Source organism: Dendrobium catenatum, unplaced genomic scaffold (genome assembly GCF_001605985.2).
Source record: "Dendrobium catenatum unplaced genomic scaffold, ASM160598v2 fragScaff_scaffold_1021, whole genome shotgun sequence".
Lineage (NCBI taxonomy): Eukaryota > Viridiplantae > Streptophyta > Magnoliopsida > Asparagales > Orchidaceae > Dendrobium > Dendrobium catenatum.
This window is the reverse complement of record NW_021319483.1, coordinates 2806379-2820659: the sequence shown is the minus strand read 5'-3', so window position 1 is coordinate 2820659 and position 14281 is coordinate 2806379. Positions and strand designations below refer to the sequence as shown.

The 14281-nt window shown below is 37.6% G+C and overlaps 1 protein-coding gene across 1 annotated transcript; it reads right to left on the bottom strand.

The window, feature by feature from the left end:
• Window positions 1-296: 296 nt before the first annotated feature.
• On the bottom strand, window positions 297-8596 carry LOC110106287 (thioredoxin-like 4, chloroplastic). Its single transcript, XM_020836132.2, has 3 exons — window positions 8042-8596; window positions 398-451; window positions 297-314 (listed from the first exon to the last, which is right to left on the bottom strand). Exons 1-3 carry the CDS (start codon window positions 8507-8509, stop codon window positions 297-299), a joined length of 540 nt encoding a protein of 179 aa, XP_020691791.1. The 5' UTR covers window positions 8510-8596.
• Window positions 8597-14281: the final 5685 nt, after the last annotated feature.

Genomic DNA, 14281 nt, shown 5'->3' with positions numbered 1-14281 from the left:
CAAATCATCTTACAAACATCACTAGGTCTTGTAATGTTACTCAAATCAACACAATTTTAAAAAAAATAACGAAGCTATTTGCTTATGTGCATTGCACATATAGTGTGTTATATTTTATTCATATATGCCTTCCTATGCAATGGCGCAATAGGTGTGCGTGCTCTATTTATACTACTGACACGTATCCTTTCCGTGTCAATGTTGTCACCTTATGATATGGCAAGTATTCAAAAAAAAGTCAACATATGAGTCATTCATTTATAAATACATTTGAGGGAGAGTTCATCCTTCTAATATCAAAGAGGAAGTTCATCCTAAAAATTTTTCCATCAAATTAGACTTTACTGAATTTATTTTCCTTGTAAGTACTTAAGATAATAGGTGCCAAAAAAGTTACCTTGATGCGCAATCTTTCAGCAACCTCAGATTGTTCATCATATTCATCAAGTACCTAAGATGCACAGGAAATCATAACAACAAGGTTTAATAATGTTAGTGTTGCTGTAAAAAACTAGTATAAAGTTTATATTAACAAAATAATTGTGTATATAAGGTTAAAAATTAAGACTTAGTACTAAATTTGAACTTTCTCAAAAGCTAGTGTTGTTTAACTTTAGGTATGTCAGTTGTTCATCATTGTCAGCATCATTAGCCTTATCAAAATTATTTTGTGTCTGTTGCATAAATTATTTTTTTTTTTTTTGTTGGAGTTGTCTGAGGTGTTAAATCTATCATTCAAAAAATATTTTAAACAACATGTATCCATGCAATAATCTATCAAACCCTTCTGCTCTCTAATCCCCAAACACTAATTTTATATCTCATATAATGAGTACATTTTTTATAATTTATATTTCAAATTCAAATGACCTAAGTCTATATCACTCACCTTATATTTAATAGATGTCACTCTAATCTTTGTCCAAATTATAATAGAATAATAATAAGACTCTACAGCCAACCTACCGATAAGGCAATGTTGTAAGTCCCAATTTTTAGGCCTCCCCATCACTAGAGTCATAAATCTCATTTCAAAGCTCAATCCTTTACATATGAGGGTAAAGTAGAGAAGACCCATAACTCAATAATATACAAAGCTTGTTCCAGTATAAATGAAAAATAAAGTCAAAATGTTAAGAAAATAACTTTTCAAAGACCAATCATGTCTACATATAGGGCTAGAGTAGATAGAGTTCATGGCTCAAAAACAGTCCAAAACCTGATCCTCTATGTACCAAGGGTAGAGTAGCAAGTCCCATCCCTCAACAATTCCTTAAAGCCTAATCCTCTACATGCAAGCGTATAATTGATAGGGTTAGCTTAACAATTCTCTAAGGGAAAATCCTCTACATTACATAATTAAAATATGCAAATAAAAAAATGAATTCCCACGTTGACGCTAAGTGAAGGGCCAGGGCTTACTAAAGATTGCCAACACCAATAAATAAAAAAAGAAAACATATAAGCAAAATATAAATATGAAAAACAACCACACCAATTCGTGCAAGTATTCAATTTGATGGCTCAATTTACATGCCAACATGCTTAACCCTAAAGATCAAATCAAGGAAATCAATTCTAGCACTTAGAGATATATTCTTTGAATTGTCCAAATATAACTCAAATTATAACCGATCATTGAAACAAAGATATTTTTTCTCCAAACTCCCACCCCTAAAATGGGCAGAATTATTGCAAATCATAATGGTAGAGGTTCCCAATGAAATATATAATTCCCACAATAAATCAAGTCATGTTGTGTCTTCACCAATATGATGAGCATTATATATATATATATATATATATATATACCAAAATAATAGAATCTCCCCAATACAAATCAATTAAAGAAGTTGAAAACTCCAAACCCCCAATGATGGACAAGGTTATCAGAAGAAAATAAATAAACGGGTCAATATCCACATGAATCTCAAATACTTCAAATGTAAAACTCTTAAGGGTAAGTCTCTTCAATCAGTCAAAAAAATTTCAACAATCAAAAAAAAAAAAAAAAAAAAAAAAAAAAAAAAAAAAAAAAAAAAAAAAAGAATGCCAAAGATCACAAAGCCTCTACAAGCTGAGCTAAAAAAGTGAAAGAATTATGAGTTCTTCAACCTAGGGATGAATGGGATAACAATGGTTGAGCTTTCAAAGTTTCTAACATTCTTCCTCGCCAACAAGCCAAAAGATGATGGCGCAAGATAGTTCTAGCACTGAACATGCTAATGGCCGAGTTGGACTTCCAAAGCTTCTCTAGTTCAAACAGCCTCAACAATACAAGAAAATTAAGACATCCAGCCAGTAAAAAAAAATTATGATTCAACCAAAAATACTAGCCTAATCGGTTCTTAAATCTAATTCGGGATTCTTATATCAATGATGTGTTCGTTTATCAGAAAATCATAACTAGACGAGTTCATTGTATAAATCAGGCTCCAAACCACAATGAAAATACACGTCAAGCCTTACCTTATTGATTAGTTTGATAACAAGAATATTATAACGGGAGGGGTTCCTTAAAAAAGTCAAGCTCCAAATTAAAAAGAAAAACATTTTGAGCCATATCCCCCAAGACAAGTACAATTATTGGCAATCATAATTAAAAAAAACTTCATCATATAAATACCTTTTAAATTCAAAGATAAATGTATTTGATAGGACTTGATGAACAAAACAGCACACAACAATATAAAAAAACAGCAACTTACTCCAAATAGATCAAGAAATAACATAAAGAGAGCTGTTTTTACTAATTTTCAAGCAAAGCAAGACAATATACAAGTTGATTCATTGTTCGAGAGGTGAATCATCTCTCCCACAATTCCTAGTAGCTACTAGGAACTCAAAACCTCACAAAAACTGCTGCAAGAACTCAAAACATAACATAAAAACCCCAACCCACCATAATCTCATCCCTTAAGCAGCTCAAATTCCCCCTAATAAATGCCATTTACTTCTAATAAATGCCCCTTACATCTTTCTCAAAGAATCCTCTCCTTTCCCAAAGAGTTTCCTCCCAAAACCTCAACTCCTATAGCTGATAAAAGAGGTGTTGGGCCCCACATGGGTAGCTAAATTGTAGCTACCAGCTATATCAATACTCCCCTCCCAAAAAGTAACCTTGTCCTCAAGGTGAAAAAAGAGAAATTGCTTCTGAATAATACGGTAGGGCTCCCATGTTGCCTCATATTCTGGTAAATCCTTCCACTCGATCAGCACCTCCTTGATCCCCTTATCTCCTTGGCGCACCCCATTCACCTCTAATGGTTCTAATATCACCTTCATATCCTCTAACAATGTGATTGGTAGTGCGGGCGAGGGTGTGTGGTTTCCAATGGCTCGTCTCAGTTGCGATACATGAAATACGGGATGAATGACTGAGGTCAGTGGCAATCATAGGCGATATGATACTGAGCCAATGCACTCCACTACCTCGTAGAATCCAAATTAGCGGGAGAAAAGCTTCTCATTCCTTCGTCGAGCTAAAGTCCTCTGTCTGTAAGGCTGGATCTTCAAATAAACCATGTCCCCAACCTTAAACTGCACATCTCTCCTATGTCCATCCGCCTGCTTCTTCATGATTTGTTGTGCTCTCTATAGAAGTTCCTTCAATTCTATCAAAATCCGATTTCTTTCTCCCAAGTATTGCTCTACTGATGACACTGGTGTGTTGTCCTGCCCATAATGTATCAGATGAGGTGGATCCCTCCAATATAGAATTTTAAATGGCGTTTTCTGGGCTATTATATGATATGAAGTGATATTTCACCCAGGCTAACCATTTGGCCCACATCTTTGATGTATCTGATACAAAGCAACGAAGATAAGTCTCCACACTGCGATTCACCACCTCCGTTTGATCATCCATCTGGGGGTGATAAGTTGTACTCATCTTCAGGATAGTCCCCAGCATCTTGAATAACTCCATCCAGAAGTGGCTCAAAAAGATTTTATCCCGATCGGACACAATGGACACGGGTATGCCATGCAAACGAACCACCTCTCTAATGAATGCGACTGCCACCAACACTGAGGTGTAAGGGTGGCGTAAGGGAACGAAATGAGCAAATTTGCTCAATCTGTCCACAACCACTAGAATCACAATAAACCCATCTGCTCTAGGTAGTCCCTCAATGAAGTCCATAATCACCTCTTCCCACACCTTCTCGGGTAATGCTAATGGATGTAGAAGACCACCTAGAGTCATAGCTAGATATTTGTGTCTCAGACACATATCACAACTGGCCACCAACTCCTCTACATCCTTCCACATACCCACCCAATATAGCTCTGCTGCTAGTCTATGATGTCTTTTGAATTCCTGAATGCCCCCCAATAGCTGTACCATAAAACTCCTGCAACAAATGAGGGATGTGTGGCAATTTCCTCAAAAGCACAAACCATCCCTAATATAATAGCTTCTGACCCATCAAAGAATAATCATGATGGCTATCCTTATCCTGCAGCAAGTCCCCTCTAATCTTACTCAACTCCTCATCCTGCTCGCACTCATGCTTCAAGGTCTCCCAATCCACCAACATGGGAATAGATAGAGTCATAACCTAAAGGTCTTCACTACGCCTGAAAAGAGCATCTGCTACTTTATTTTTTAACCCGGGCTTGTACTGAATCTCGAAGTCATAACCCAACAACTTGAAAAGCCACCACTGATGCTTCTCTGCCACCATCCTCTGCTCTAATAGGAACTTCAAACTTCTATGGTCGATCCTGACTATGAAGTGACTTCCAAATAGATAAGGTTGTCACTTCTGTATTGCCAACACTATCGCCATCAACTCTCTTTCATACATTGATTTCAGCTTGGCCCTAGCAGTCAAAACCTAACTGAAATAAGCTATGGGTCTCTGCCTCTGCATCAAAACTGCTCCTAACCCAAAACCTGATGCATCAATCTCCACTACAAACGGCTGGCTGAAATCTGGTAGTGCTAACACAGGAACACTTGTCATGGTTTTATTCAGCTGCTCAAATGCCTGGGTGGCTGCCACCCCCCATTTGAAACTATCCTTCTTCGGTTGATCTGTCAAAGACTATGCTATAGAACTATATCCCCTCACAAACTTCCTGTAGTATCCTGTGAGTCCCAAGAACCCTCTAAACTCATTCAGGATTTTGGGTGGCCACTCCAACATAGCCTCTATCTTGAAAAGATCTACAGCTACTCCTAATTTGGATATCACATGTCCCAAATTCTCCACCCCTTTATTGTGTAAAGGAACACTTCTTCAACTTGGCATACAATTGATGTTCCTTTAATGTCACTAACACTAACCTCAAATGTTTCACATGCTCTGCCTCAGACTGACTTTACACTAAAATATCTTCGAAGAAAATCAATATAAACTTACGGAGGTAGGGCTGAAATACTTTGTTCATAAGTGACTGGATGATAGCTGGGGCATTGGTAAGCCCAAAAGGCATCACTAAGAACTCGTCGTGGCCCACTCTTAAAAGCAGTCTTTTGGATGTAAACGGGCCGCATTCTAATCTGATGATATCCCGATTTCAGATCAATCTTAGAGAACATCATCGCTCCATATAATTCATTCAACAACTCATCAATGACCGGTATAGGAAACTTATCCAACATAGTTTCCTTATTCAGAGTATGGTAATCTACACAAAATATCCAACTACCATCCTTTTTCTTCACCAACAACACCGAACTGGAGAAGGGACTAACACAGGGATGATTGATCTGGGCCTCCAACATCTCCTTGATCAGTCTCTCAATTTCATCTTTGAACTTGTGGGTACCGATAGGGTCAAACACTGATAGGGGTTACCCCCTCCTTCAGGATGATGGCATGCTCATGCTCCTTTGGGGGAGGTAGGCCTTGAGGCAGCTAGAACACCTCACTAAATTTTTGTAGGAGTAGTTGAACTATCTCTGGAACCTCCTCCTCTTTCCTCATACTTTCTCCTCCCTCGAGGCTCTGGAGCTCCACCAAGAATCTAATCCCTACTCCCTGGATTGCCCTCACCATGGTCTTGAGAGAAACCTTAGTTTTGGACATATTAGGATCCCCTCTAATTCTCACATTCCTTCCTCTCATCATGAATTCCATAGTCAATGCTTTATAGTCCACTTTAGTTTCCTCCAATGTCTGTAACTACTTCATGCCCAAAATTACATCTGTGCTCCCTAACTCCAAGGGAAGAAAATCCTCCTATCGTGTTCCCAATCCCCTATCATTGGGTACTTCTCTCTGAATGGGCACAGGTTGTACCTTTGGTGCCAAAAAAGTAGTCGTTGTTCAGTATGAAGCTCCCAAATTATTGTCTTTGCTGGTTCTCTCAAGTGAGTTTTTGTCCTCCACCAACTAGGCTAGCTCCATGGCCTCCCTTAACCCTCGTGGCCTTAATAACCGGACAGCAGCCCTGATTTCTGGATTGAGTCCCTTTATGAAATTCCCCTCTAATACTGTCTTAGAAAACCTCCCCAATCGGCATGAAAGATGCTCAAATCTCTCTTGATAATCCATCATTGTCCCTTCCAGAACAAGAGCAAAAAATTGCTCGTAAAATTCTCCTTCCCGACTAGTTCGAAAATGTTCTAATAAGCTATCTCTGAACTCCCTCCACGATCGAATTGGTTCTCTCATGTCTCTCCACTGATACCAAGATAATGCCTTCCCCTCCAAGCATAAAGCCGCCGCCGTGAGTATCTCTTCCTCTTTCAAGTCTGTCGTCAAACTTCTCCTCAAGAAGGAGATATATCCAACTGGTCATGAGCTTTCTCTCATGCAGAAAATAGCTAAGCAATAAAAAAGGTTAGCCTGTACTATAATACCTAAGAAGGCAACTAAGGTAATGGAGCAGCCACTTGTAACGGTAAACTACTAACTAGTAAGGAGTAAAATAAATTATAATTATAGGATACTATGAGGCACCGCATCAAGGAAGAATTTAAAAGGTTTTTTAAGTAAATGGGCCCCCATATTAGAGGCGTACGCCTCAAAGGAAATTGCGCAATAACGCTAGTGAGGCGAGCCTCACTCCACCTGAGGCGTACGCCTCATGATGCCTGAGAATTGCCTAGGGTTTGAGGCTATTTTGGAGCAAATTGCGCAAAAGCGTACCTCGAATTGCGCAATTTTAAACTATGAGATTAACATAAACAATGTGAATGAAGCTCACAAGTACAATCTACTAGGATTTGCTACACTTTTTTTATATCTTTTTTATAGATTGGTATGAGATGCCATGGATATTGCTTGGTTCACCGTCATGTAGTTGATTGGATTGTTGGATCTATAGGTAGGCTTTAACATAGGTCCATGTATGTAATTATCTATCTTCCTTTGGTATAAGTTGTATAGTTCAGTCATCCTTCCTAGAATTAATTTTTCAAAGTATTTTCTAATCCAATATGAAGAGCATGAGCATTAATCACATTTATATTATCTGTAAGATCAACTTTTGTAAACTCACTCAAAATGGTGAAATGGCCAAGTGATTTATTTAAGTAAAGATGGATACAAATATTTCTCAGATATCTTGAACGTAATTATCATTTAGTCAGAATTATGTGATATAATCTGATTTTTTCCTATAAAAGAGACAGAATAAGCTGCAGGCTGCCACATACATCATCATTGGTAATTGCATTCAAGCACCTTTGCTGGATCACCTTTGCTGGATAGCCATGCGTATTCCAATATCACAAGATTTTCTGAAAGAAATTAATTAGTTCAATATGTAGCCCTTTTCTAGTAGAAGAATACTCCAATCTATCGGCCCCATGAAAATCTTTCCCGAAAAGGTATTACCTTAACCTATACCCGATGCTTCAGCTACTAAAGTATTCAACTTCAATTAGTACTCAACTGAACCCTAACATTAACCTTTCACCCAAATTTAATAGACATTCATACGTACTCCCCCTTCTCCACATAACTAGAAGAATCGTAGAAGTTCAACAATGGTGATAACCACGGCATAAATTTAGCAAATTTCCTATTATAACACGTTGATCACACAACCATTCTGAACATTTAAAAGGTAAAGTGACACTCACATTATGCTTGAGGAAAACCACGGAACCCTGATCATCACCTGACCCCTTACAGAGCTTGACAAAACCCTGCTCGATATACTTGCAGCTCCCGCAGGACGTGCGATAGAAATCCACCACCACCAGAGAATTTTTCCCTTTGGCCTTCTCCAGAATCCTGGAGAACTCCTCCTCCGTCTTGAACTCCTTCACGCAATCCACAGGACATAACCCGTCTTCTTCCTCTTCATCATCGCCCAAACTAGATGTCCATCCTACGTTTGTGCTGCTGCTCTCAACAGCTCGAAGGAGAAGACAACCTCTGCCAGGCTTCAGAAGCTTCACCACAGGGAAAAGTGCTTCGTGAGAAGGGAACCTAGAAGGCCAGAAGATGTGAAATCTTTGAGAACGACAATGCTTGGGAACTTCGAGAGGAGTTTGAGAGGGTATCGAGTTGGTAGGGCTGCGACTGAGAGACGAGCTCGTAGTCATGGGGACGGCAAGCGAAAAGCTGTAATTCTACAACATAGACCTTTATTAAATGATGGGAGTTCAGCTAAAAATATCCCATGAGACAATAGAGAGGAGTAACATTTTGGGGCTGTGTGGATGCACCATGATTTTATTTAAGTAGAATTCCTAAACCTTCTAAATTCTGATTTACAAAAACTCTATGGGGGTTTAAATTTTGAAAATTATTTGGTAACATTCAATATAAGTCCTATTAAATCTTTTGGATTGTTTGACAATTCAGTTCAAGATTTAAGATGGTTAAGAAATTTGATATTTATATATTGGATAATTAAAGTACAACATCAAAAGTTCAAATAAAATACAATAAAATTTTGTTAAAAGTACAACATAATATAAATTGAATTATGAATAAATTAAAGTTGCTTTCTTCTTCATGCACCCAAAATTGCATGCTATCAAATTGAATGACTTCGATGGCTTGCTACTTGTGAGTGGAGTTGTTTGTTAGAAGTTAAATTTTGAAAAATAAAAAATTTTAAGCTTAATACGAGAGAACCTTACTCATGCCTCCCACATATTTGTCGTAATTAAATGTCTTAAAGAATCACCTTGTACTCTTTCTCCAACGCCTACATACAAATGTGAGTCTTTGTCATTGACTTGAACCTCACCCAACTCATTATCATGATGCATTTCAGTTTGTGGCATGTTGAAGTACATATTATGCCCATGATAACGCCCAATGAAGTTGTTCAAGAATGCACATGCCAGAACAACATCAACCTGAACTATTAGTGGAAATTGACGCATGTGAGTCAACACTTGGAATCTTTCTTTCCATAAACCGAAAAGTCCTCTCTACCACATTTCATAGTTAGGCATGACGATGGTTACATAGCTCATGTGTAACTGAGTACCTACAAGAAGTACCACTACAATATTCACCCAAGTGATATTAATACCATATAAATGGTGATATTCTTTTATATGTGTTTGCATATCCAGAATCAGCCAAAAAATATTTATAATAGTCACATTAAAATTACCTTCCTCGACTGCCCATCGTAAGATCTCATATCAGTTGTCGATCCGTCCTAGCTAGATCCCACATAGATGAATTATCGGTCGAATGATATTGCAGTAATGACGTTCTAAGAAGTAAAATCCCTTCCTGTTAAGGTTTCGATTCTGCAAGTTTTTGTTGATAACTACTGAAATATGAGTCTCATCTACGACCCCTACTGTATTCTCGTAGAATGGATAAAATTGAGCATTTTAATATAAAAAAGGATGGCATTCTGCTTCTGCACTCGTCATTTTAATAAATTCATAAGATAATGATATTATGGCACGTAGGACCATGTTAAAGTGCGTACTAACTATTTGAAGGAACTTGCACAACTATCTATAATTGTACGCATGTGCTATTCCCTGAAGAAAAATAGAAAATTGCTCCTAAACTAAAATATTTCTTGAAAAATGGCTGTCTAACAGTTATCTTAGTTGATGAAAAGCTTCAGATTGAATCTTGAAAGAGTTATAGGCATGTAATGGATGCCCATATAGCGGACCAGTTACATATTGTTGGCCAGTGTAATCTATGTTAAACATTGGTTTGGGTATGTATGGCTCGTCATCTAAAGAACCATTGCTATTGATCATATTCGAAATCATTTGCTTAATATAATTATTCAACTGTACATGCTCGTCAATGAGTTCACAGAGATCCTCGGGAAAAAAAGCCATGAAAATAATGAGGCATCACTGCATTAGCATTTACTAAATTGTGAAGTTGATTATGTATCCTACTTAATTTTAAAACATGACAAATTAATTGATATAGGACTAAAGTAGACATCAAGTACTACTAACAGACTAAATTATGGAATAATAAACATAGCAAAATAAAGGAAAGACTCACTAAGTAGAATAAAGAACATAGAAAAATAAATGAGACATCAAGTTGGCAACCAAGCAGAGCATCCAGAAAACTTGGGATGATAATGAACAATATACTCAATCCAACCATGAAGCAATGGCCCATCCCATGTCATCAGTGCAATCTTGTGGTCATTACAATCAATGAGGGTTTCATGAACAGCAATTATAGCCTCCATATGTCTATTCTCAATGCTACCAAGTTTTGTGAAGCACTCAGTTTTGTGTATCGGAAAATATTATCGATCTTATCAATTATCCTATCTGATTTACCACAATGCTTGTCTGGTATGCTGCACAACTTTTCCTTCTCATCTCTTCTCCTAGGGCGCCTACTTTTGCGAACATCATCCTCACTTGACACCTTGCTACGACTCATCAGAACATACGGGGGTTAATCTACATCATTTCCCTCATGAACTTGTTTGGTTTGTAAATATGAGGCTAATCCAGTCTACACAAATGATTCCATTGTTGGACATGAATATATCCTCCTCTAACTCTTCTTCTATCAGCCCCTCTTACATTATTTTATTTATGTTTCTAGATGACCATGCTAATATCCCCACAACAATATTTTCATCATATATTTTCTCAAAGACATCATACTGGTGGAATGGATTCTGATGAAATTTTGCTAGCTTTGGGTTATCCTACTCGGCAAAAAAAAATCTCTTAAGACATGTATTTTGGACTTGTAATTGGATTATCAACTTATATTAAATGTTGATTCCTAAATTATCTCATCCCATGTCTCATCAGTTGCCACAGGTAAGTGCAAGGGTTTATCCCAACCTCATCCACTTTGGTGGGACAGTTGAAAAACAACACGGAAATCAGCTTTCACATTTTTGAAGTTAGTATGTGCAATAGCTTCAGTGTAGTTTCCATCAACGCGATGATTTAATGTACAAACCAAATCCTTCCATATGTACCTCCTCAAAATGCTATCATTAATATTACCATACAAAAATTGCTCCAATAACAATTCTCTGAAGACTTCATTATGATGATCTAGCCACCTTGGTGTCTTCAATACACTTTTGTTAATATCCACAAACTTCGAATCTAATTCATAAGTAATGCCCACTAGAATACTAGCCGAAGATCGTTGTGCTGCTTTACCTTTCAAAAAACATTTCATTCTTGTTTTACAAATTTCAAAGAATATATTTTAATAGTGTCCATGGAGGTCATTTAGCATTGATAACTAAAACTTCTAATGTGCATGTTTACCATTTGAGCAGTGAGTTTTACTGTATGTGTTCTGTGTACAAGCTACGTAAATCAAGTTTTGCAAAACTAACATGATCGGGTAATAATGATTGCAAAACTAACATGATCGGGTAATAATGATGATTATTTACAGTTTGATTTTAGGTAAGTTACACTACTTTCCACTTCTTCATGAAGTGTCATTTTAATAGCACAATGTCGAACTTCCACACAACTCTAGCAAAGGGAATAAAACATTGCTGAAACATAATATGCTTATGAAAGAAGAGAAATCATATACTGTTAGCTTACTAGAAGCAAATCTGAGGAATTACTGGATATCAAAAAAAGAAAACAAGGTATACGCGAAGAAAATCCAAGAAGAAACCAACATATTATGGTGAATATGACCGAAGATGTGAAACGGATGGATCATACCTAATGGCGACCTTCTTCAAGCTAAGTTTCCTAGGGGGACTCATCGAGAGATTGCGTGAAGCAGTCATGGAATGGGGAACGTTGATATGCCTTATTATAGCGAGGATCTGCAACGATGGAGTATGGGCGGCCATAGCTTCTGAGTTGTTCTAAAGAAGCGAGGGTGAGGAGATAAAGTGAACAACTAGAATCGGGTGGACTCTTCTTCCCTCTCGCTCCAATAAAGCGTTAAATTGGTCAAATCAGAGGATTTCAAAAAACTGGGATTTACCACAAAAAGAGGTAACTTTCCATCAACCACGACTTTCATTTACCGTGAGATTTGGTTTTACATTTTTTGATAGATTTAGCTCAAATCGGCCTCAAATCCGGCCTAAATCCTGCATCCAAATAGCTCCTTTAAATGATAAATTTCTCTATATGCCTCAAAATAACGGAAGTACAATAATTCATTTCCTATTTATTTGATTGATTCATTCGAACAAAATTTTTTTAATGAGGGATGATATTCTATATATTAAAATCTATCATGGATGACATTCAATCATATCATTGTTCAAACCTAATTCGAATATTAATTTGAACAAAAAAAATTTAGCAGCTAGGCATGTGAAAGAGATAGGGAGTTCATTATAGGAGCTCACTTGTTAGGTTTCAACATCATTGGTGGTGTATGAAGAGAAGAGTCACAGACAAAGCTCATTGGAGAAGGCATAGCGGGATGTTGACATGTGAAGGAAAAGAGAAGTTTGTGATGAGTCTGCCGAAAGCATTGATTGGAGTGAAAGCATAAGGAGGATGTGATTTCTCAAAAGCATCTCATCAAGGGCATTAACTAAAGTCATGTTATGAAGGATATGAAAATTTCAAGAGGGGAGTTTGGGAAGGGCATCAACATGAATGACACTGTATGAAAGAGAATAAAATTTCAATATGAGGTAGATTGAGAGCATCGATGAGAGTGATGATATGTGAAGCAAAATAGGATTTCTCAATGGTAACCTCTTGAGAGCATGACTAGAGTGGCATTGTGTGAAGGAGAATAGATTTTTCTATCATTAGTTCGAGCAAAGATTCGAATTCAAATCAATTCGAACTAATTTTGTTGTCACTTACTTCAATAATTAGTCTATATATATATATATATATAAAGTGTAAAGAGAACAAACTATATCAGAATATGTTGATGCCATTCGCATTATGATGAACTTAGGCTTCATTTGATATTATTTTCTTACTGTTTTATATGTCAGATCGTAATTATAATTTTTGTTTGATTATTATTTTTTTATTATTTTTTTTTTTGTGCTAGAAAGCTGCTTTTTATGGAAGTTATCAAAAATTGCTTTCTTTACAGCAGCTTTATAATCGTCTTTATAAAAAGCTACGGACATCCCAAATAGACCCTTAAATGCAATCTATTTTGTGTTGAATTTAGAGTAAGAAATGCATTAATCTCGATCTAAAATAGAGGATATCTAAACATGTCTTAATGCAATTTATGACGGGACATCCTCACACCTTTTTTTTTTTTCAAAGAGGAGAGCTTATTGTTTATACATTGGTACTTTCAAACTATCTTTGTCGCATATGGTACAAAAGCGCTTTTAGTATAGATGAAGCACATTATACGAGAGCGGGTGTAAACTACACCGTAAAGAAGAATGTAGGGAAGGTCGAAGAAATATAATAATAATTTCTACAAAATTCATAATTAAGGTAGTAGAGCTTCAATAATGCGACCCGACCCGAAATCCGACCCGAACCTTGACCCTGAAAATTTCGGGTTAGGGTTGACCGCGGAATCCGAAAACGGCGGTCGGTTCGGGTCTGAAGAAATTGACCCGTTTTGCAGAAACCGCGGTCGGGTTCAGGTTGATCCTGGAAACCCTGGGAATGACTCGATTTGATTCGCGGAATAACAGCATAAACCCAGCTTCCGAACCCCAAAAAAAAAAAAACCATAAAAACCGCATCAGCCCCGCCCCGCCGTCGCACCAAGGCCCGCCTCAGCCTGCGTTCGCCGCCTGCTCGCCTCCGCGTCGCACTGCCCCGCCCCGAGTCGCACCAGCCCCGCGTCGCCCCGCCCCAGCGTCGCGCCTGTTGCCAAGGTTGAAACAAGCAGGTTCGGGTCCAGAAAATTGACCCGTTTGTAAAAACGGGTCGGGTCGACCCGAACCCGAACAGTGCCGGGTCAAT

Bases quoted from the DNA above. Each gene is read 5' to 3' on its own strand.
- LOC110106287 (XM_020836132.2), bottom strand. From the start codon at position 8,509: ATGACTACGAGCTCGTCTCTCAGTCGCAGCCCTACCAACTCGATACCC. The intron at 452-8,041 runs GTGAGTGTCACT...TGTGCATCTTAG, and splicing joins TGGTTTTCCTCAAGCATAAT to GTACTTGATGAATATGATGA.